At 35.9% G+C, this 19986-nt stretch overlaps 11 protein-coding genes across 11 annotated transcripts; 4 read left to right on the top strand and 7 right to left on the bottom strand.

The window, feature by feature from the left end:
* Positions 1-421: 421 nt before the first annotated feature.
* On the top strand, positions 422-2361 carry FDP41_011514 (uncharacterized protein; the record flags this gene model as incomplete). The annotated part of the gene is made up of 7 exons (XM_044701931.1): positions 422-892; positions 1067-1128; positions 1269-1345; positions 1479-1925; positions 2074-2086; positions 2223-2229; positions 2296-2361. 7 exons carry the CDS (start codon positions 422-424, stop codon positions 2359-2361), a joined length of 1143 nt encoding a protein of 380 aa, XP_044567297.1.
* A 617-nt stretch (positions 2362-2978) lies between these two features.
* On the bottom strand, positions 2979-3380 carry FDP41_011513 (uncharacterized protein; the record flags this gene model as incomplete). Its single annotated transcript, XM_044701930.1, has 1 exon — positions 2979-3380. One exon carries the CDS (start codon positions 3378-3380, stop codon positions 2979-2981), a length of 402 nt encoding a protein of 133 aa, XP_044567296.1.
* A 71-nt stretch (positions 3381-3451) lies between these two features.
* FDP41_011512 (uncharacterized protein) lies at positions 3452-5149 on the bottom strand (the record flags this gene model as incomplete). Its single annotated transcript, XM_044701929.1, has 8 exons — positions 3452-3540; positions 3592-3717; positions 3840-3998; positions 4057-4227; positions 4285-4584; positions 4631-4818; positions 4876-4957; positions 5017-5149. The coding sequence occupies 8 exons, from the start codon at positions 5147-5149 to the stop codon at positions 3452-3454; spliced, it is 1248 nt and encodes a 415-aa protein (XP_044567295.1).
* Positions 5150-5431: 282 nt separating this feature from the next.
* Positions 5432-7495, bottom strand: FDP41_011511 (uncharacterized protein; the record flags this gene model as incomplete). The annotated part of the gene is made up of 1 exon (XM_044701928.1): positions 5432-7495. One exon carries the CDS (start codon positions 7493-7495, stop codon positions 5432-5434), a length of 2064 nt encoding a protein of 687 aa, XP_044567294.1.
* A 49-nt stretch (positions 7496-7544) lies between these two features.
* On the top strand, positions 7545-8542 carry FDP41_011510 (uncharacterized protein; the record flags this gene model as incomplete). The annotated part of the gene is made up of 3 exons (XM_044701927.1): positions 7545-7824; positions 7889-7918; positions 8016-8542. 3 exons carry the CDS (start codon positions 7545-7547, stop codon positions 8540-8542), a joined length of 837 nt encoding a protein of 278 aa, XP_044567293.1.
* Positions 8543-8957: 415 nt separating this feature from the next.
* On the bottom strand, positions 8958-10057 carry FDP41_011509 (uncharacterized protein; the record flags this gene model as incomplete). Its single annotated transcript, XM_044701925.1, has 2 exons — positions 8958-9161; positions 9209-10057. 2 exons carry the CDS (start codon positions 10055-10057, stop codon positions 8958-8960), a joined length of 1053 nt encoding a protein of 350 aa, XP_044567292.1.
* A 485-nt stretch (positions 10058-10542) lies between these two features.
* On the top strand, positions 10543-13215 carry FDP41_011508 (uncharacterized protein; the record flags this gene model as incomplete). The annotated part of the gene is made up of 1 exon (XM_044701924.1): positions 10543-13215. One exon carries the CDS (start codon positions 10543-10545, stop codon positions 13213-13215), a length of 2673 nt encoding a protein of 890 aa, XP_044567291.1.
* Positions 13216-13261: 46 nt separating this feature from the next.
* FDP41_011507 (uncharacterized protein) lies at positions 13262-14149 on the bottom strand (the record flags this gene model as incomplete). The annotated part of the gene is made up of 1 exon (XM_044701923.1): positions 13262-14149. The coding sequence occupies one exon, from the start codon at positions 14147-14149 to the stop codon at positions 13262-13264; it is 888 nt and encodes a 295-aa protein (XP_044567290.1).
* Positions 14150-14389: 240 nt separating this feature from the next.
* Positions 14390-15767, top strand: FDP41_011506 (uncharacterized protein; the record flags this gene model as incomplete). The annotated part of the gene is made up of 3 exons (XM_044701922.1): positions 14390-14398; positions 14508-14581; positions 14810-15767. The coding sequence occupies 3 exons, from the start codon at positions 14390-14392 to the stop codon at positions 15765-15767; spliced, it is 1041 nt and encodes a 346-aa protein (XP_044567289.1).
* A 153-nt stretch (positions 15768-15920) lies between these two features.
* FDP41_011505 (uncharacterized protein) lies at positions 15921-17938 on the bottom strand (the record flags this gene model as incomplete). The annotated part of the gene is made up of 3 exons (XM_044701921.1): positions 15921-16744; positions 16923-17616; positions 17858-17938. 3 exons carry the CDS (start codon positions 17936-17938, stop codon positions 15921-15923), a joined length of 1599 nt encoding a protein of 532 aa, XP_044567288.1.
* Positions 17939-18477: 539 nt separating this feature from the next.
* Positions 18478-19727, bottom strand: FDP41_011504 (uncharacterized protein; the record flags this gene model as incomplete). The annotated part of the gene is made up of 2 exons (XM_044701920.1): positions 18478-19265; positions 19340-19727. The coding sequence occupies 2 exons, from the start codon at positions 19725-19727 to the stop codon at positions 18478-18480; spliced, it is 1176 nt and encodes a 391-aa protein (XP_044567287.1).
* Between the last annotated feature and the right edge of the window lie 259 nt (positions 19728-19986).

Raw genomic sequence — 19986 nt, 5'->3', positions numbered from 1 at the left:
TTGGCAGCTCTTCATGCAATACCTTCCATTCATTGGCCACCAATTTTTTGACCTCGATTTCCCTCAATCTCACAGCGTCTTCTTTGCTGATATCGAGAGACATTTTTTTCAATTCAAAATTTTATTTGAAACTCCCAAGCTGAGTTGAAAAGAAGCTGATTTGGAATGTTTCGGATTCTTTGAAACGCGCCAAAATCTTTGAAACGCCCCTGAATCTTTGAAACCACCCAATACCTTTGAAACATCCCAAGCTTAAAGGAATGTTTTAATTTTTATGAATTTTGGAACCACTAATGAAACAAGGAACATGCTTTGGAATTTGGAATGACTAATGGGACTGAACCGAGCTTCAATATGGACATTCCAGTCTAGCTCTGTAACACTCAGAATTGAATTCACCTCCATCGAACCTATCGAAAAAATGTTCTCATCATTATCTTATCCAACCATCATTTCTCTCGTGCTCGCATCTCTCATGATGTGCATTTCTTGTACAACCGCTACTGTTGCTGCTGATCCAATAACCTCGAGTAGTACTCATAGTCGTACAAGTACTCAATCCTCCTATCAACCTCTCTCTGTGGATGAAATGAAATCTCTCTTCCTACAATTCACTCACAAACACAACAAATTCTATCAAGGTCCAAAAGAATATCAACAACGTTTCGAAATCTTTTCACAAAATGTTGAAAAGAGTCGTCAAATGAACCTTTTGGAAGGTCGCAACACTTATGGAGTCACTAAATTCAGTGATCTCTCACCTGAAGAATTTAAAAAGTATTACTTGATGGAACCAAAAACTCCACAATTGATGATGAGCAGTGGTGTGAATCGAAATGGAGTGTTGCCAATTTCTAGAGTTTCACAACAACAAGTTCGTGATGCTCCAAAGGTAAGTGTGGATGTTCTGGTTGATTCCATTCATTTGGATGCATTCAATATTAACATTTGATCGCACAATTTGATTGTTGTCAAAATGTATATGATGAAATGTGAAATGACATCACAATCCATTCATCGATTCGACTTGATAATGATCGATTGGATTATTCTTTGATATTCCCAGTCATGGGATTGGAGAGATCATGGTGCTGTGACCTATGTCAAGAATCAAGGTCAATGTGGAAGGTAAGTTAAAAATTGCATCTTGTTTTTAATTTGGGTGATCGAACATTCATTTGATAACATTCACATCATCACTGCTGCTCTTATTGTGATGATGATATCACTGTGATCTTCTTCTCTGTACATGGATGTTCATCTCCTAGTTGTTGGGCTTTCTCTGCAACAGGTAACATTGAAGGTCAATGGTATTTAAAAACCAAGAAACTTAAGGCTCTCTCAGGTAAGTTCTCTTATTTCATCATCTACTCTTCAACAACATCAACAAATTCCAACAATAACCATCCTCATTCCATCATTCCATCAACAATTACAATCATTATTCCAACAATAATCATTTCATGGAATAACAACAGAACAACAACTTGTCGATTGTGATCACAATTGTGTCATTTTCGAAAATCAACAATCCTGTGACTCTGGTTGCGATGGTGGTCTTCAATGTAGTGCCTATCAATACATCATTCAAGCAGGTGGCATTGCCTCTGAAGATGCTTATCCTTATTATGCCGAATCTTACACATGCACTGTGAAACCTTCTCAATTTGTTGCAAAACTTCAAAATTGGACCATGTTGTCTACCAATGAGACTGAACTCGCTGCTTGGTTGGCTGAGAATGGACCTATTGCTGTGGCTTTGAATGCTGATTGGTTACAAAATTATAATAATGGAATTGGTGATCCTGCTTGGTGTGATCCAACTCAATTGGATCATGGTGTCTTGTTGGTGGGATATGGTGTGGAAACATTCTGGTTTGGATCTCCTGAGCCTTATTGGATTGTTAAGAATTCATGGGGTGAAGGTAAGTGTTATGAATTATTGGATTTTTATTTAGTAATTTATTTATTAATTTTCTTGTTAATTTACTTATTAATTTATTTATTAATTTATTTATTAACTTATTAATTTTATGTGAATTTGTGAATGGACTTTGAAATTCTGTGACTTAGATTGGGGTGAAATGTAAGTACTAGTTGTTGGTGTTGCCTTCATTAGTGAAATCTAAACGGAACTAATGATTTAATGTTCACATGTGAATCAATGAATGATCAAAATGATGTGAAAATAATGATGTGACACACAACGTTCAATCCAATAGGGGATACGTAAGTTTTTTATAATTTTTTCAATGAATTCATTATAATGTGATGAACAAATGTTGTGAAAAATAGTTCCGTATTATTAGAAATAAGGGAAGATGTGGTATCAATACAGTTCCTTCCACTTCCATTGTGTAATTGAAAACAAGTGTCAAGATTTACAACAGAGTAGTACTCGCGAGTAAATAAAAAGAGATGCAAATTAATGTTGTAATCTACAATGTTGTTTCATTTTGTTCATGCCAACAAACATCCACTTGAAGAGGAATTTTTCTTCGAAAGATGCTGACCCCATTCTTGTTATGTAGCAACATTTGATACGCGTTCTACTTTTTCACTCGACAAGAAAAATCTCACTCGTGTCACATAAGGTTTGATGACAGAGACATAGGAATACGTTCGAACAAATTTCTGTTCATGAGTCACACATTCTTGCAAGAAATGAACTTCAAGACAATCCGTGTGAGTCAATTGATTGGCAAGTGTCGAATCGGATGTCACTGTCACATGTGAGACTTTACAAATTCCCTTATTGATTCGAAGAGAAGCATGATGGTGCATGAGCTCCGTAAAATTTTCAATAATTTAAATTGCAAACTGAAAGGTAAATGAAAGAAACAAATTCGTTTTGTGAAATATTTTGTATCATTGGTCATGAGTAAATTGTAGTATGGAAATCGATTCTGAAATAAATTAGTGATAAATTCAATCAATTTTGGAGGTTTCATATTTGATGTTGCAATATAGTTCAATTGTTAGTTATTTGCTCCTTTTTCCATTTCGAAATATCCAAAAGATTTGACTGGCATTTTGATGAGTGAAATAATTTCCTGATTTGTCAATTTTCCTTGTTGATGTTGCTTCAAACTTGCACTACTGATAGTTACGGATGACAACTTTGAATCTTGATGTTCAAATGTGAACTTGTCATTGAGAAAGGCAGCACAAAATTGACATCCAGTTGGCATTTCCTTGAAAGCATCCAACGATGCTTGTTTTAGAAAAATAAATCCTTCCAATCGATTCAAATCATCCACAGCTACACTTGCCTCTGGTGTGCAGAGCATTGGAAAAAAGATGACACGAAATCGATCTTGTTTTAAAATGAATTGTTTTTCAATTCTTTGGAAAATTTGAATCGGAGTCGAGTGATTCATGATGTGAAATATTTCCTGACAAAGGTATTTGACATTTCCAAAGTGAGTTCCATAATTTATTTCTATGCAGTTTATTGTCCACATTCAATGAAAATATCGGAGAGTGAATGATTGACAACAGCTTTGTGAAGAAGCACTTGGAATCGAAGAGATTTCCTTGCTTTTTTCAAAGTTGTAACGATTGAAAAATCTGAAAAAATTGATCACTTACTATCTTTTGCGAAATAAACAATCATGTGTTGAAAACCTCCTGTCACATGAGGTATCATTCCAACATGTTCTCGACAATATTTTTCTAATGTTGGATGACGTTGTAGATTTTTCTTCTCAATTTGACCTACATTATAATAATGATGAAGAATAACAAAAAGTGCTCAATGAGCTTTTTGCAAATGATTATTAAGAAAACTTACCCAACTGAGAAAATTTGTATTCAACATTTCATAGTAAGAAAATCACTTACCTGACCGCTTGTGTTGTTTCCAGCTACATAAACCTCATTTGATTTCGTTATGAAAATTGTCTGATATGTGTAAATTCCAATGGTATGCACTCCAATACCACTTAGCTCTGGATGTACAGTCCAATCATGAACTGCTTCGCTTCCAAATCCAAGCTCTTCACATTATTCAAATGTGTTACGGCATTAAATTCTATTTTGCTCTATCGTACATACCTCCACTTCCATTATCGCCAAAAACCATCACCTCATCGTTAAAAGTGAGTGCAAGAGCCGACAGAGAGCCACTGAAAATTTTGGAAACAGGTCTACCAACATTCATTTTAGTCCACACACGAGATTCTCCATAGTGTGTGGTTTGTCCAACTCCAAAAAGCTCTCCCTTATCTGACATGATCAACAGCGTGAGAAAAAATCCATCAACTGCTTATCAATGACACTTACCATTGATACAAAATGTGTTGAACACTCCACAAGCAACATCTACTATTTTTCCAATGGTTTTCAGCTGAGCAGCGTCGATGGGCTTGTACTCGTTACAAACATCTGATCCAGGAACCTTTCCTGTTTGATACAATACATTATTTGATAATACTGCTGAATGATAATATCCAAATGAAATTTTGTCCACACGATTTGTCTTCCACGGAGGATTTGTGACAGCGGTGGGAGTTGACAATGATGATACTGTTCCAGCTCCGATATACCCCTCCGAATTTGATCCACATCTTAGAAATGTTCCATCTAATTAAATTGAGTCCACAAAATTGTGTGATAATTTCAAACTGACCTTTCATGACAAAAAAAGAGAATGTGTCACCACTTAAAATGTAGTCAATCATGCCATATGATGGAATTATTGTTTTGTCTTTGGCTAATTCTTGGTAAGATTCTGTCATAAATCCCCAACCTAACTCTCCTGACGAGTTTTGACCACATGAGTACAAATGATCTGATTCAGTAAGAAAGAATGAACATCTAGCAAAAGAAATGATGATGATCATATGATGATCTGCATGTCGAAAATCTACATACCGATAACCACAGGCGACATTTCTAATTATTTCATTTCCAAAAGTCAGAGGGCTAACAGGGTCAAAATCCGTACTTTCAGGATCTACCAATAAAGTTGATTTGGTTATTGCTTCCACACGATATCAAAAATCAATGACTTACTTATTGTTGGAGGATATTCGTTCGAAGATTTACTTCCTGCACAATATACTTGATACATTCTTGCACAATTATAATTGGTTGATGGTGACTCGGTGATGGATCTGTTTTTACTTTTAACTTGTTTGTTGCCCATACAGATATTATGGAGCTTATATAAAGTTTATCAGGTTTGGACTGATGAAGGACGATAAAATTTCCGATGCACAAATACTTTGTCAAAATGATGATGATTGTAATACAACCCTAAGAAAACAACCACTTGGCTCACCACTCTTTAATTATTATTAATAATATATTGCTGATCGGGTGCTGATCATCAATAATGGAACAAAAAGCTCTGAGGAAGAGATCAAATATTTTTTTTAAAAAAAAACTCTCAATTCTCTTTTGCGACACGACTCGGAGAGTGTAAACTTTAATCTTGAGATTCATCCATGTGTTCAGCCATTGAGGTGGTGTGCTCAACATCTGTGTCATTAGTAGCAGAAGCAGCAGATCCAGTGGTGGAAGTCTCGTCAAGCAATCTTCTTCCTTTCAGATTGCTCCAATAAAGCAAATTTCCACCAAAATCTAATGCAATTATTCCTCCAAACGAAGTGCCCATAATCAAAAAGCGTTCGTCTGCATAATAAGTAGAGACACTGTACGAGAGGTTCAATGGATGTTGAATCGATTGTTTGACAATACCGTCTCTTCTGCCAGCAATGCAAATGCTTGAATAGGTGCTAATAATTATCTTGTCGTCATCGAAATAGTTTGAATTGTAACTGTGTCTATATCCATAATAGTCATAACTATCTTTCACATCTAATTTTACACTTCTTACTGGATTTTCAATGCCAAATCGGTAGTCAAAATACTTGATAAATGTTTTGGCATTAGAGGCAGCATAATTGTAAGGATCATTATTTGAGCCTATAACCACGGTAGCACAAAATTGTCCATCAATATTCGTTTTGTAAATACCAGTTACAATAATCTGTTCATGAACCTCAAACTTGCGATATAGTTTTTTGAAACTTTCCAATGAAGTTGGTCGATTGTAATTTTCAACGTCCAATACCTTGGTCTTCTTCATGTCCATCGTTTTGATACATAAAGACAGACTGACATTATACACACGAATAATTTGGTCTCCAGAGACAATAGCAATGGTATTATCGTCGAGAATTTCGAACTTGATAATGGTAGTTGCTGGAGCATGGCCTGCATCATGCATAGCGTCGTCATCCACTTCATCATCTTCTTGTTCCTCCTCGTCTTCACTATTGTATTCACCTCTTAATTTTTCAATGAATGCATCTATGAGCTTCTTTCGTGCTGCACCCTTTTCTTTCGGCTTGTAAAAGGGTTTTATGATTCTGAGTAGCACAAAGGTGGTAAGGTCATAGATTTCGATGGTTTTAAGTGAAACTACTACCAAAACAGGTTGGCCACAAAACCTGGAAACCTTCATACCAACGACAGGATGTCTCATTTTGGTTGTCGCTCCAAAGCATGTTTCCACAGCATGTTCTCCTCTGAGCTTTTTCAAGAGAAGTCCAGTCTCAAGGTGCCAAACATTGATTTCCTGTGATTGCAAGCCTGTTGATAAAAAGTAGGTATAGTTTGGTTCGAGTTTGAATTTGCTTGGTGTCATAAATTGGCTTGGAGTTTCTGATAATTGTTGCTCTGGAAGTATACACACAATGTTCGAAATAGAGGTGTCATGCGCTCCTACGAATTTCTTCACCTGTTGATAAGATCTAAGATTGAACAATTTAATCACCCCTCTTGCGTCACCGCTCAAAAGTCTGTCATTTCCGACAAGACAAAGTTTGGTAATTTGAGCCCTGTCTTCTGGGTTAATTCTGTAGAGTTTTCTGTCACTTGTCTCTTCTGAGACAAGTTCTTCTTCTGAAATGCAAGCTAAATGCGCATCCTTCTTAAATAACTCTCCCTTATTAGTATTCTTATTCTTGTTTCTTGAATATTCAGATTGTAAAATGTCCAAATATCCTATACGATCAGGATGATTATTGTACCACTTATTTCTCAAGTCAACTCTATAGGCATACATTTTCTTCCATTGTCCATCAAATTCGGAATCGTCATTCTCATCAATAATAGCATTATAGACAGGTCGGGAAGTTTCATCACCAAATTCTGAATAATACAAATTTTGCCACAAAAAGTTCGTTCGTATTGAAAGAAAATACCACGATTTGCATACAAGACCAACATGTAACAACAATTCAGAAGGATTCAAATAACTGAAAATCTGTAACATGCAATCTAAATCAATATAAATCTCTTCATCAGATCCATCATCATATTGTTTGATCAATGTGATAAATTGAATCGGAACATCTCGTTTCTTTGCATTCTCTAAATCTTGCAGCATTTCCTTCGCTTTCAAATATTTTGCTCTTCTGATCAAATTTAAATCGGCCAAGGATGAACCCACATCATCCTTAGATTGATTTCTCTTTTTGCCCATTTTTTTTCTGGGATATGAACTTGAAACTTCTCGTCAGCATTGAGAAAAAATGATTGCCAGCACAAATTCAAGATCGCGAGAGGATCAACAGGATCAACAACCAACAACAACAACAATAACGGATACCACCAACAAAGAGAATAGTCCATTCTTCATTGATGATGAATATAAACTTCGGATGACACGAGGAGAAGAGGAAGAAGAAGATTTTCCAGAAATGGTGGATCATGTTTTTAATTATGCACGACTTGTTTCCGATACCAGTAAAATGTATCAACTGAAGAATTATTATGCAGGAGCCTCCAACGGATTTGTTCGAGTTTATACAGGTTGGTATTGTTTAATATGAAAATTTTTCATCAGAATAATATTTTCTTCAATGCGCATGATCAGCTGAGGGACATAAATATTGGTTAGCTCAGGGTAAGCATGATGATGTTAATTGTGGAAATTATAGAACTAGAATCGATGAAAATTTGTATTGTCTGATCTTTAATACTTCAAAACACCTCATCAAAAGCAATGACCACTCATAGAGCCCCAGATTTTAAAGTACATTTTTCTGTTGAGATTGAAGATATACCAAAAGCATTCGATATTCTAGCGAAGCACTTCTTTTTGAGCCGTTGTAAGTTTGGCATGAAAGCTTACATGCTGAAAGACTGGAAGGACAAGCATGCATCTGAAATTGCACAATATAGCGAAACTGTATCATCAGTTTCAGAGTTGAGTGTAGAACGTTCGAGTGTGGAAAATTCAATACTCTTGAATTCAAATGTTAAATCTGAGGATCAATCGAGAGTGTCTTCATTGTCCATTGATAGTGGATGGCCTGAGCACATGAGGGGAAGAGAAATTACTGTTTACATTTATCGATACTATGATTTGCAAAAACATCACACCATTAGAGAATACGGTGAAGGAGGATTATTCAAGGAATATCCGATACATGTAAAAACAGAAAATAATCCATACTACAAGTCACACTTTATGGAATATCAACACATGCATCCTTTTGAAATGTTTGAATTGGAAAAAAAAGCATGAGGAGCCATTAATCTTTTTCCGTAAATGGGTTCAAGTTGCTGAAGAATTACTAGAACATGCTGGTATTATAAACAATGGATGTGCGTTTGGAGATATACCCCTTGGTGGCAAATATGCATCATTTAGAAACGAAACATTTGTTCCTTTGAAAAGTAGAGAAAAAGAATTACTGGAAAACCAAAAAAAAGAATTTCAAACTGTTAGTGTGGATGATTATTTTATGTATCCACCAAATGATTGTGGATGGAATGCAAGTGGTAATGATGATGCTCCATTAGTATATGAAGCTCTTCGCTTCAATGAAGTTAGACTCTATGACCACAAGAAGTGGTTTGGCATCCACGAACATGAAGAGTGATTGCAATACTTTGTTCCCTTCATCTGTGACATGTTCTTATGTTAAACGAATAAAGTTCTAATCTTTCAGATATCTTTGATCAAAATATTCTGTTGTAATGTTCAAATGTTGCTTAAAGAGCAAGAATGTCACTAACGACAGAATATTAAAAATGACATTCCATCGCAAAATGGTTCTAAATCGTGCTGAAGATCCAGAATGCATATCAAACACTAGCATGTAAACGTTGAACAAAAAGAGCAAAATGGTTGCAAATACTCTCTTCAGACAGCATGTCAATCAACCCATGACGATGAAAAAAAGCTTACCTTTCGAATGTTCTGTTTTCCAAACCAATAAACAAGGAAAATGAGAGAGCCACTTTGCAATGTTTCTTTCCAAAATAACCTTGCAATAGCTCGAAAGCCTTGAGAAGCAAATATACTTCGTGTCATTGTGTTGGTAAAATGTTCTGTCTTTAACGAGGAGAACGAATTGAAAGCAGATGCATTTCCATCAGCCTCTTTCAGAAATGATGCAAAAACGCCATCATCCCCAAAGTATGTCAATCCATCTGACGGGTCCATGAAATCCAAAATATTCGTTGAAACTTTTCTAGCACCACTATCACTTCCAAATAGGCTCGAAATATAACTTAGCAAACCTCCCTGTGTAGATGATGATTGGCTGTTTAATGATTCTGGTGGCAGAGAGGCTAAATATTGTAAATACTCTGATCTTCGTTGCTTTTGTTCTTGGTATTGTCTCGAAACATTTTCATGATATTTTTGTAATGCATCTTTTAAATTTTGTAATGAATTACTTTGTTCGAATTTGTTTTGCATCCAAGACTTCATTAATTGACTAAATGATAATTGATGAGATACTGTGCGATACAAAGAAATATTTAAAACTCGTAATGTTTTTTCTGCCATAATATAAACCGCGGTAATCAAGTGAGTAATCATCACAACTTTTCTCGCATATTTCACCCACACCCATTGATCCCGAAACGTTTTAATTTCCTCCACATATCGTCTTAACTGTTTTACTTCCTTTTTAAAATGTTCAATTTGTTTTCTACGCTGAATATTTTGTTTCTCTTCCTCCGATAACTCATAGAGACCTTGAATATGCTCCAAATTCAATACGGAGGAGTAAGATTTGGATCTTTTCATTTTTTTGTAAAATTCTTTCCTCCATGAGATGATAATTGTTTCGTTATATTAGGAGAAGATCATATCGCGAGAAAGATGAATGAACAAATGTCCTCTCTGTTTGATGGAGCAAGATCGTGCATTCTAAAGACCAAGCTTTGTTGTCAACCAGAGAGGAGGATTTCTTCTGGTTTCCCTCGTGAGCTGATGGAAGCGCTTTATTGCTTTGTTTTCTCAGTGTCAGTGAGGAAACCAATGAGTGACGATGTTTGTTGTTGTTGAAAGAAATTCAACCGTTTCAAAGAACATTTTGCATATCCATGTCCACAAGGTATTTTTTCAAGTTTATGGTTTCTCTAAAATTAATTTTCTTCAATGATGTATTTCATCTTTAAATCCGTATTCAGAATATCTTTAGCAACGGACAGAACATAGTTCAAATGTCTTCTAACAATTTCACACTTTACAATATTTCAGAAATTGTGTTTTTTATCAAGATCAAAAAAATGTTTTATATGTTGCCTCAACCCTCGAATCGTCGATCAACGCCGACAACAACATCACTCTCTCCTCTTCTCACCCTACTCCTTGCTGTGTTGGTTTTGACAGGTTCCTACCTTTATCAAGGTCTTCTTCCTAGAGTTACCCATTTCAAAAACGATTATTCTTTCCGTGAAGATCGAGCTCTCAAATTCCTTCAACAATTTTCCACTCAACTCGGACCACGAGTGGTTGGAACGTTTCAAGAAAAGCAAAGCTCTGATTTTTTGAAATTAGAATTAATGAATGTGATGATGAAACATTCACAAAAAGAAAAGGATCGAGAGGAATCAAGAAATGCTACCACCACGGTTGCAACCACGATTGTGAGTGGACATTTAGTGAGATTGGAAGAACAATTCGGATCTGGTGATTGTTTTATTGAAATTATTGGAAGAAAATTGTTTACACATTATACCAATTTGTCCAATATTATGGTGAGAATTGATCCTCCATTCGGTGTTGATCATGCAAATGGTGATGGTTTATTAATTTCAAGTCATTTTGATTCAGGATCGACTTCTCCTGGATTTTATGATGATGGAATTCCAGTCACTTGTATGGTTGAAACTTTTCACAATTTGTTGGGATTAATACGAGAGGATCAATTGAAACTTGAAAGAAGTGTCATATTTTTATTTAATGGAGCTGAGGAAGTTGGATTGTTGGGAGCCGAATTATTCTTTCAACATGTATGGTCCAAGGATGTGAAATACTTTTTGAATTTGGAAGCTGCTGGATCTGCTTCCAAAGAAGTTGCGTTTCAAATTAAGAATTTATTTTTGGCAAAACAATTTGCCAAGTATGTGAAAAGAGCGAGCGGAAATGTTGTAGCTCAAGATGTTTTTCAAGCTAATATTGTTCCATCAGCAACTGATTATTACATTTACAATAATCGTAATTTAACTGGAATTGACATTTCATTTTATAAGAATGGTTATGTCTATCACACTTCTTTGGATGCAGAGAGAGCCTATGAGGCAGGTGGAATTCAGCACATGGGTGACAATGTTCAAGGTTTTGTTTCTCATTTTGCGAGCTCTAAATTTGAAGCCAAACAAATGGCAGCAGAGAAAAACATTCAAAAGTTTGTCTATTTTGATGTTTTTGGATTGTTTTTTGCAACCTATAGTATGGAAACAGCTAAATTGATGAACATCTCCATTCTTGTTGTAGCTGCCACTTTATTGGGATTTTCAATCTTCTCTAAGGGTATCTATTCTCTCTTTGACCGATTGGTTTCACTCTTTTTCCTGTTCTTGGTGTTATTGATTGGACTTGCAACCAACATGGGATTCTCGATTCTGTTAGTTTTGAATGACAAGAGAATGTTATTCTTTGCTTTCCATCCCATGTTCAGTGTTGCGTTATTTGGCTCTATTTTACTCTTTGTGTATATCACCTCTATTGAAATTACGAGAAAATTCATTTATGGGCTCAGCACAAAAGGAATTAGGGATGCCGTGACATGGGTGTTTGTTGTATTCCTCACACTGTTCACCTATTTCAATATTCCATCAGGATATATTTTCACAGTGACTACTACATGCCTACTTTTGGCTTACTTTATCATTCCACAACTGTCCTTAATTTTCTCTTTGGTCGGGTTGGCGTTCCTTTGTAGCATTCTCAATCAAATTTATGATATGTTCATTCCTATGAGTGGGCGAATGGGAAAAGCACTTGAGGCAGACTATGGTGTTGCTGTTCTCGTGACTGTGACAGTATTCTTAATGTTGTGTCAAGTGTTACCCTTATTAATTGCGGATGAGAAAAGAAGTATGATAAGAACTGTCGTTGCACTCTTTGTTGTGAGTTTGTCTCTCGTTATGGTGTTGTTATTAGGAAATGGAGCAGTGGCCTTCACAAAATTGCATCCAAAGCGTGCCTCACTTCAACATATTTTCCACTTTAAGGCAAACGATGTGAAATATCCTTTGAAAAATACTCATTCCTATCAACTTATTATCAGTCCTTCTACAAGTAAGGAAGAAGTATTGTTGAAAGGATTGAATATTTCTCCACCTTTTTCGAGAGCGAATGAAGAATCAGGTTTTCCAATTTTACCCCATTCTGTGAAGAGTGTTATAACACCAACTAAATATCCAGGGCCATTCCTCACACGAATGACAAACAATGAATTCTATCCATGGGCCCATGTACTTCCCAAAATCCTGATTCAGAATTACTTCAAGACAAATGGCAGTGTGCATGTGAATATTGTTTTGGATGAGCAAGTCTTTCATTCGAGTGTGCATATTTTCACAAATATTGCCATAGTTGATTCGTCGTTCCAAACTCCAATGAATTATTCTATAATGCCCTCAACAAGAGGTGAATTTAAAAATGAATACATCGTAACAGGTGTGTTTGGTTACAATAGAGATGAAAAGTTGATGAAAGAAAAATCCAAAGTCTTTTCATTTTGGTTAAAGTTTGATGCCAAGCCTCAAGAAAATGCAGAAAACCTCCGAATTAAGTTTGAAATACGTAGCACCTTCTTTTCATCGACCCTTTCTCTTACTGAGCTGACCAAATTACTCCCAGAGTGGTCTCAGCCAATTACTTCCACTCACTCCTCCATTGACATTGCCCCATTCGAGCTAAATGGTGACAATGTTACCCTCTTAAATTATTAAATAGAAAACATTTTTCGGATGATCAACGTTATATTTTCTCAATGATCTACTCGTAAAAATTGCATGTAAAAGTAACGTTATGAAGCCCATCCGTTGCATGATGAATACCGTTTGGTGCAATTGCTTTTTCGATTTCAATTTCATCGAAAAGACGTTGTTCTCTTAGCCCTTGTATGGTCGGAAAATATCTTGTAATTGGAGAAATAGAAATTCTAGAAATCACTAGTGATGGTCTTGATTCAGAGGTAAAATCTTTTTCAATCGACTTCATTCTTACATTAAGGCCCAAATAAACAAGCGGTTTATCTTCTAAATGGCCCAGAATAGATCCATTCTTTGTTTTTGGCAATATCTTGATTGGAAAATGAATGTTAAGTGTTATATCTCTTGAATCGAAGCATTTCTTCCCTGAAGCGTTCAATTTTGTGGATGATTCTTGCTCTTCTAGTGTCCAAAGCTCTCCAAACAATGCATATTTCACATATCCATCAATTTGTGGATGAGGTCTTAACGTTTTCACATTCTCAATTTTGCGAATGTTCATTTCAAAAAGTGGAGTGCCTGTTAAAGAAGACTCCACCAAATATTTTCCAGTCTCACTTGACTGTGAAATGATTTGATACATTATATCTTGGTGCTCTTCGTGAGTCAAAGATTCTACTCCAGCTTTAAGAGCCTGTTCTGCAATCTGGTCTTGATACTTTTCCAGATAGGTTCGGAGATAATCAAAATCTTTTCTTGCCTTGTTGTTCTCCCATCTCTTGATGTACCAATAGATGGCTCCGACAGCAATAGGAATGAGAAGCTTATACCAAAATGATGAAAGGTCAAACTTTTCGTTATTATCCGTTTGCTTGGACTTTGATGAATCCACTACATCATTGGTGCTTCTTGAAAATAATCGTATTTGTTGTTGATTGATATATCCGTTCATTATGTTGTTATTATGCGGATGATGGTTGAAACAAGACGTTTTATGAAGACAGATGGATAAATTGTCGTGACGATGGTTTACGGAAGCTAAGCCAACAGTCATTCTTCTTACTGATGATGAAAAATGGCCATTGCCCCACAATAACAAATTTCCCTTCATTCCGTTAAGCTTTTTCCAATGTAAAGATCTCATCGTTTATATATATATATATAACAATAATATTGATATTGAAAGAGAGGAATGATGAAGGTGTTTATGAAATTTTTTGTAAAGAATTTAAAAAAAATGAAAAATACTCCTTCAACTTCTCTCTCGTTTCAACAATAACAACAACTTTTCTGCTCTCTCAAAACAACAGGCCTGCTTCTATGCAACAATACAATCAAAGGCTGTTCGTTATGAAAAGTTTGGTAATCCTTTGGAGGTTTTGAAGTAAGTGTTGGATATTGATGTATGTCCGCGAGTATTAATTTTGTTGTTGTTATTATGTTTTAATGAATACCTTTCAATGAAAATTATTTTCATCATCGTGCCATCATCAAATTATTATTATCATGGTTTTGAAATTTCTGAACGTGCTATGATTTTTCATCTCCACGTCGCGTCATCAAAAATTGAACATCCTTTCATCATCAATCCTAACAACGTTTTGAATTTCAGAGTTGATGATGTGAACATTGATACCTCCGTAAAGGGCGACGAGGTTATTGTCAAAATGTTGGCTGCTCCAATCAATCAAGCAGATATTAACACAGTGCAAGGAGTTTACGGCAGAAGACCAAATTCCTTCCCAGCAATTCCTGGTAATGAAGGTGTTGGCATTGTTGAAGAAGTTGGATCAAATGTAACTGGTATCAAAAAGGGTGATCATGTTATTCCATCCAGTGCAGGATTAGGAACCTGGAGAACTCATCTTGTGTGTAAAGCTGATAATCTTACCACCGTTTCAAAAGATTTACCAGTCGAATATGCTTCAATTCTCTCTGTTAACCCTTGTACTGCTTATAGACTTCTCAATGATTTTGTTGACTTGAAGCCAGGTGATGTTATTATTCAAAATGGAGCCAACAGCATGGTTGGTCTCTTGGTCATTCAATTGGCTAAAATGCGTGGCATTCAAACTATTAACTTAATAAGACAAAGACCAAACTATGAATTAACCGTACAAAGATTGAAGGAATTAGGAGCTGATATTGTCATGCCTTATTCATTTTCTAATAACAATACTTCAATGAACCGTTTATTATCGGACATGCCAAAACCAAAATTGGCATTGAACTGTGTCGGTGGAGAGGCTGCTCGTGTTGTTGCTAAATATTTAGCTGACGACGGTATCATGGTGACATATGGAGGAATGTCAAAACAACCAATTACTGTGCCAACTGGTCCTTTCATTTTCAATAATATTACACTTAAAGGTTTCTGGATGACCAAGTGGGTTGAAACACATTCAAAGGAAGAAAGAATGAAGATGATTGATGAATTATCCAAGCTTGTTGTTGACAAGAAATTGTTGGCATTTATGGAAACATTCAAATTCTCTGAGTTCAACTATGCTTTGGAAAAGAGCTTTGAGGAAAACCGTGACAGAAAGGTCGTTTTGAAGATGAACGAATAAATCAATGAGAAGAAAAGACATGAATATATAAAAACCCAACTTGGGATATTGCTTGTGGGCAATAATTTATTAAATACAAATGACGCAATTATTTTCAAATTTGAAAGGGCTTTGGAACGCCTTAGAGTGAAACAGGAGAATACTTGGCAATCTCTACTTGAAAAATGTGAATGTCTTTGAAAAGTAAGGACACAACACTGTCTTGTACTTGTTAATGAGTATTTCTAAACTTCTAATGACTCGGTCAGTTTCCAATCTGACAGATTCTAAATTAATTGCAGATTGATTTGCTTTGTCTTCCTTTCTTTTCAACACGTTGAGAGAAATGACACTAGCCAAGCTCGAAGCTGTCATTTTGTTTTGCTGCGTCTTGGCAATGATCATGTCAATGAGAGCCAAGAGCCAATACAATAAATGCTGATTCAGTGGTGGAAGCTTTTGTACAGTTTTCAGAATGATTTGATCACTATCCCCACTCAAATTTACAAATTCATCATACAGAGCATACGTCAGGAGAGGTACAGGCAATGATCGAAGGTAGTCCTTGAGCAGAGAAGCCACAATTTTCACCATTCCACTCGAACGTTGTTTATGTTCAATATCTTGAAGCATAATCTTCTCTTGTTCTAAAATGAAGTTTCTAATTTCTCGATCTTCACACTTGTCATAGAGTTTTTTAAGAGCGCTCACACTATCTACTTTTCCGGGTATTCTGAAAACTCCCTCCTCCACAATTGAAAGATCATCGGATAGGAAAACAAACATGTCATGTACAGCTTTTGGAAGACCTTTTCCATGTAGTTTTTCACGGTGACGTGACATGACTTTTTCTATATCCACTCCAAAAATTTGTGATTCTTCTCCAAGATTAATATCAATTGTAATTTCACCATGAGGCACTCCTTCGAGTGGAATGGTTAATATCTTGGGTTCCAGAACTTGGACTTGATCCAATGAAATTTCAACACTTCCAAGATCTACATTTTATAAGAATTAAAAGTAATTTTTCAGATTATATCATGCGTTTGGCATTGAATTTGTGAAATTGTGTGAAATGCAAAATATTCATCGTGTGTCCATAATTATTTCAATCATCCATTTATGGAATAATTATTCATTGGGCGGGTTTTTTGTCAGCTTCTCTTAACAACTTACAATCGTCATATTTCACATAATCATAATCATACACTTCCAAAGTCAATAACCAATTTTTGATCAATGATGCATCTCGAATATTATTCACAATCAGAAACTCGTTCGAAAATATTGGATTTAAATTATTATAAACAATTTCAGTCTTCTTTTGTGCAATAATTTTTCGATTCTTAAATTCACATGGAGCTTTGTTCACATAGGTCACTGTATTTGAAACTTTAGATTTTCCATCGACTTGTTGTTGAGCAGTGTCACTTGTGTCACTATTACTTGTTGTTTCATTTGTTTGTGGACTTGATCCATTCATATTATTAGTACTATTGGTTGGTGTTTGTGGTGACGAATGATTTAAATTCAAATGACTTTTACTGCTGACAATGGATAACTTTCCTCGATTTACTCCATTATTGCTAGTGGTTGGTGATGACACAAATGAAGAAGAAATTCTTTGTGTCCCTCCTTTTGTTGTTGAAGAAGTGTTAATGGAGGATTGAACAAGAGAAGAAGACGATTGTAATGATACAATTGAATCTGTCGTATTGGTGGAGGTAGTGGTGGTGAATTGTTGTGAATTCATTATTGGGTTGGATTGTAGTAGAAGTGATTTGTGATCTCGAATGATTGCCGATGGAGAAGGAAAGAGTCTTTCTTCATTTTCTCGGATTTCTTGAGCAGGAGCATTGATGGTGGCAATCTTGGTGTGATGGTGAAAAGAGTGATTGTTGAGAAGAGAATGGATCATTCAATGATTGACAACAACAATTAGGAAAAATTGTGATAATGACACCATGTGTTTCACAATCATGATGATGATAAGACAAATCAAAGGGGTGACAATAGTTTCAAGCGTTCCGATTTGAAACATGAATTCAGAGTGTTTGACATTATTCCACATGTGGTGAACACTTTGAAGAAGAACAAAAAGAATCACTTACGACATAGGGATCGGCCAATCCGCTAATCAAGTCTCCCACAATCAGATTCTTGCATTCAATAATGGAGACGGTTAGCTTCATCACCAAAACACTCGAGTGTTGATGATTATTTTTTGAGAACTGTTGAAATTTGTGTGTGACATTGACAGGACATGATTGTGTTCAAAAAAGAAAACCATTGTCTCAATGCAGAAAAGAATCAGATATTCATGTGAATGTGACGATCCGATATATTTGTGAATATAGCATGAATGACATGATGTTCTTCTAAGAATTCATAAATGTGAAAACAACAACCAATCGAATCACACTTAATATCTTTAAAAGATTAGTTTTTAAAATTCTCTCTCTTCCAAGTCGATCAATAGTTGATTCTTACTAATGGCTCTTCCAACATACAATCCATAAGTTTCAAATGGAGGACTGATGGTCAATCTTGATCCCTCACTGGCTGTGCTCATGGCATAATATTTCATTCCAGGAATAAATTGAACCTTGTCCAACTGATGTCACTCCACTGGTTATGACTTTGACATTGGCACCAAATTTGCCATCTTGTGCTGCAACTCCAATCACTCCAAACGAATTGATTGGAGTGGACACTACAGCCATGTTAAATGTCAAACTGTTGGACTTTGTAAGAGTGGAATGCAACTCATCATTAAACAATTATTAGGAACAATGACATTCCATGCAGATGGTGATAAAGTTCCAAGTGCAAAATGAATACCTTCTACAACAGTTGAAATGGTATAGGTATCTTCAGCTTCAGAGGTGAAGGTGAGAATGGCCGTACGATACATATTTCGTGTGGAATCTTCATAGAAAATTTGAGCCTTATTCGTCTCGATAAAACTAAGTCTTGGATTTTTCATGACCTTCCTTAATGGGATGAGTCGAAAAGTGTCAAAATCATTTCCATTCCATGAAATTTTTGAAAGAGAAGCGTAACCAGAGTCCTTATTGGTATAGAGAGCAAAGAATTGAGTGGATCTTTCCTCGTCATTGTCAAGATCATTTCCAACAAAAACAGCTCCTGGATTGGCACTGGACAAAATATCTCGATAGATGAGATTTTGTGTGGATTTGGTTTTCACACTCAACTCTCCAGTTTTGGAATCAATCTTCAAAGCTGCCAAAGAATTCAATTCAAAGAGCAATACAGTCGATGCATCATAGGTGAAACTTGTTAAACCAACCTTACAATCCACTCCAGAAGGGCCTTCCGTGAATGCATTCAAGATTGACAACCTGTCAGTGGAATTGTCATAGGACACGACAGAGAAGCAACATTTTTGAGCAGAGTTCATGTACAAGACAAATAAACTTTGTGGAGAGGATTTGAGTCCTGAGTTGGCCAAAGCAATGGTGAATTGGTTGGCATTGTAATTTTGTGCTGCATTTCCACCTGTCAATCATTTGAAATCTGTTGTGGTCAAATTGGTGGTCAATAGATTCGACTTGGTGGAATTGAGTGTGAACGCCAATAATGTGGTGGGTCCACAACAGGTGGAGTGTTTGGTGTCGAACGAATATAAGTCAACAAAAACTTTGCAGTGACTTGGTCACCTTGTCTTTGTTTCTGAAATAATTTCACACCCATCAACATGAAACTGGTGCCATTAACAACCTTGGTTGACTTTTCAATCTCATTCAACACATCAAAGGAATGAGTGGTAAAGAACAACACGGATTGATAGATCAAACCACTCAACACTGCAGCAGCAATGGCAGCAGCAAGAGTTGCTGTAATGATGACAAAGAGAGAAATTCCAGTCCCTGTGAGAGCAGCTTTGCCAACATTGCCACTTGGAGTTGTCGAGGAGGAGTTGTTGATATTCAACAAAGTGTCGTGTTCGTAGCGAGACATTTTTTTGAGCGTTTAAAAGATTTTACAGTCCGAAAGGTTCATGTGAAATTTTGTCCCGTTTTGCCTGTGTTTCTACTTATAACTGGAATAGTAACCAGTTCGAACCCCATTGGAATGTAACGACAACATGTATCAAGCATCCTCCATTCATAGAGTCTTTATTTCACTCAATTCTGATCCTTTTAAATTTTAATTGTGAAGTCGTGACTGAATTTCAATTCTCTTTCGAAGAGAACAGGCTCGTTAACTAAAAAAGTGC

The sequence above is a fragment of the Naegleria fowleri genome (genome assembly GCF_008403515.1).
Source record: "Naegleria fowleri strain ATCC 30894 chromosome Unknown tig9, whole genome shotgun sequence".
Classification (NCBI taxonomy): Eukaryota; Heterolobosea; class Eutetramitea; order Acrasida; family Naegleriidae; genus Naegleria; species Naegleria fowleri.
This window is presented reverse-complemented; position numbering and strand designations above follow the sequence as displayed.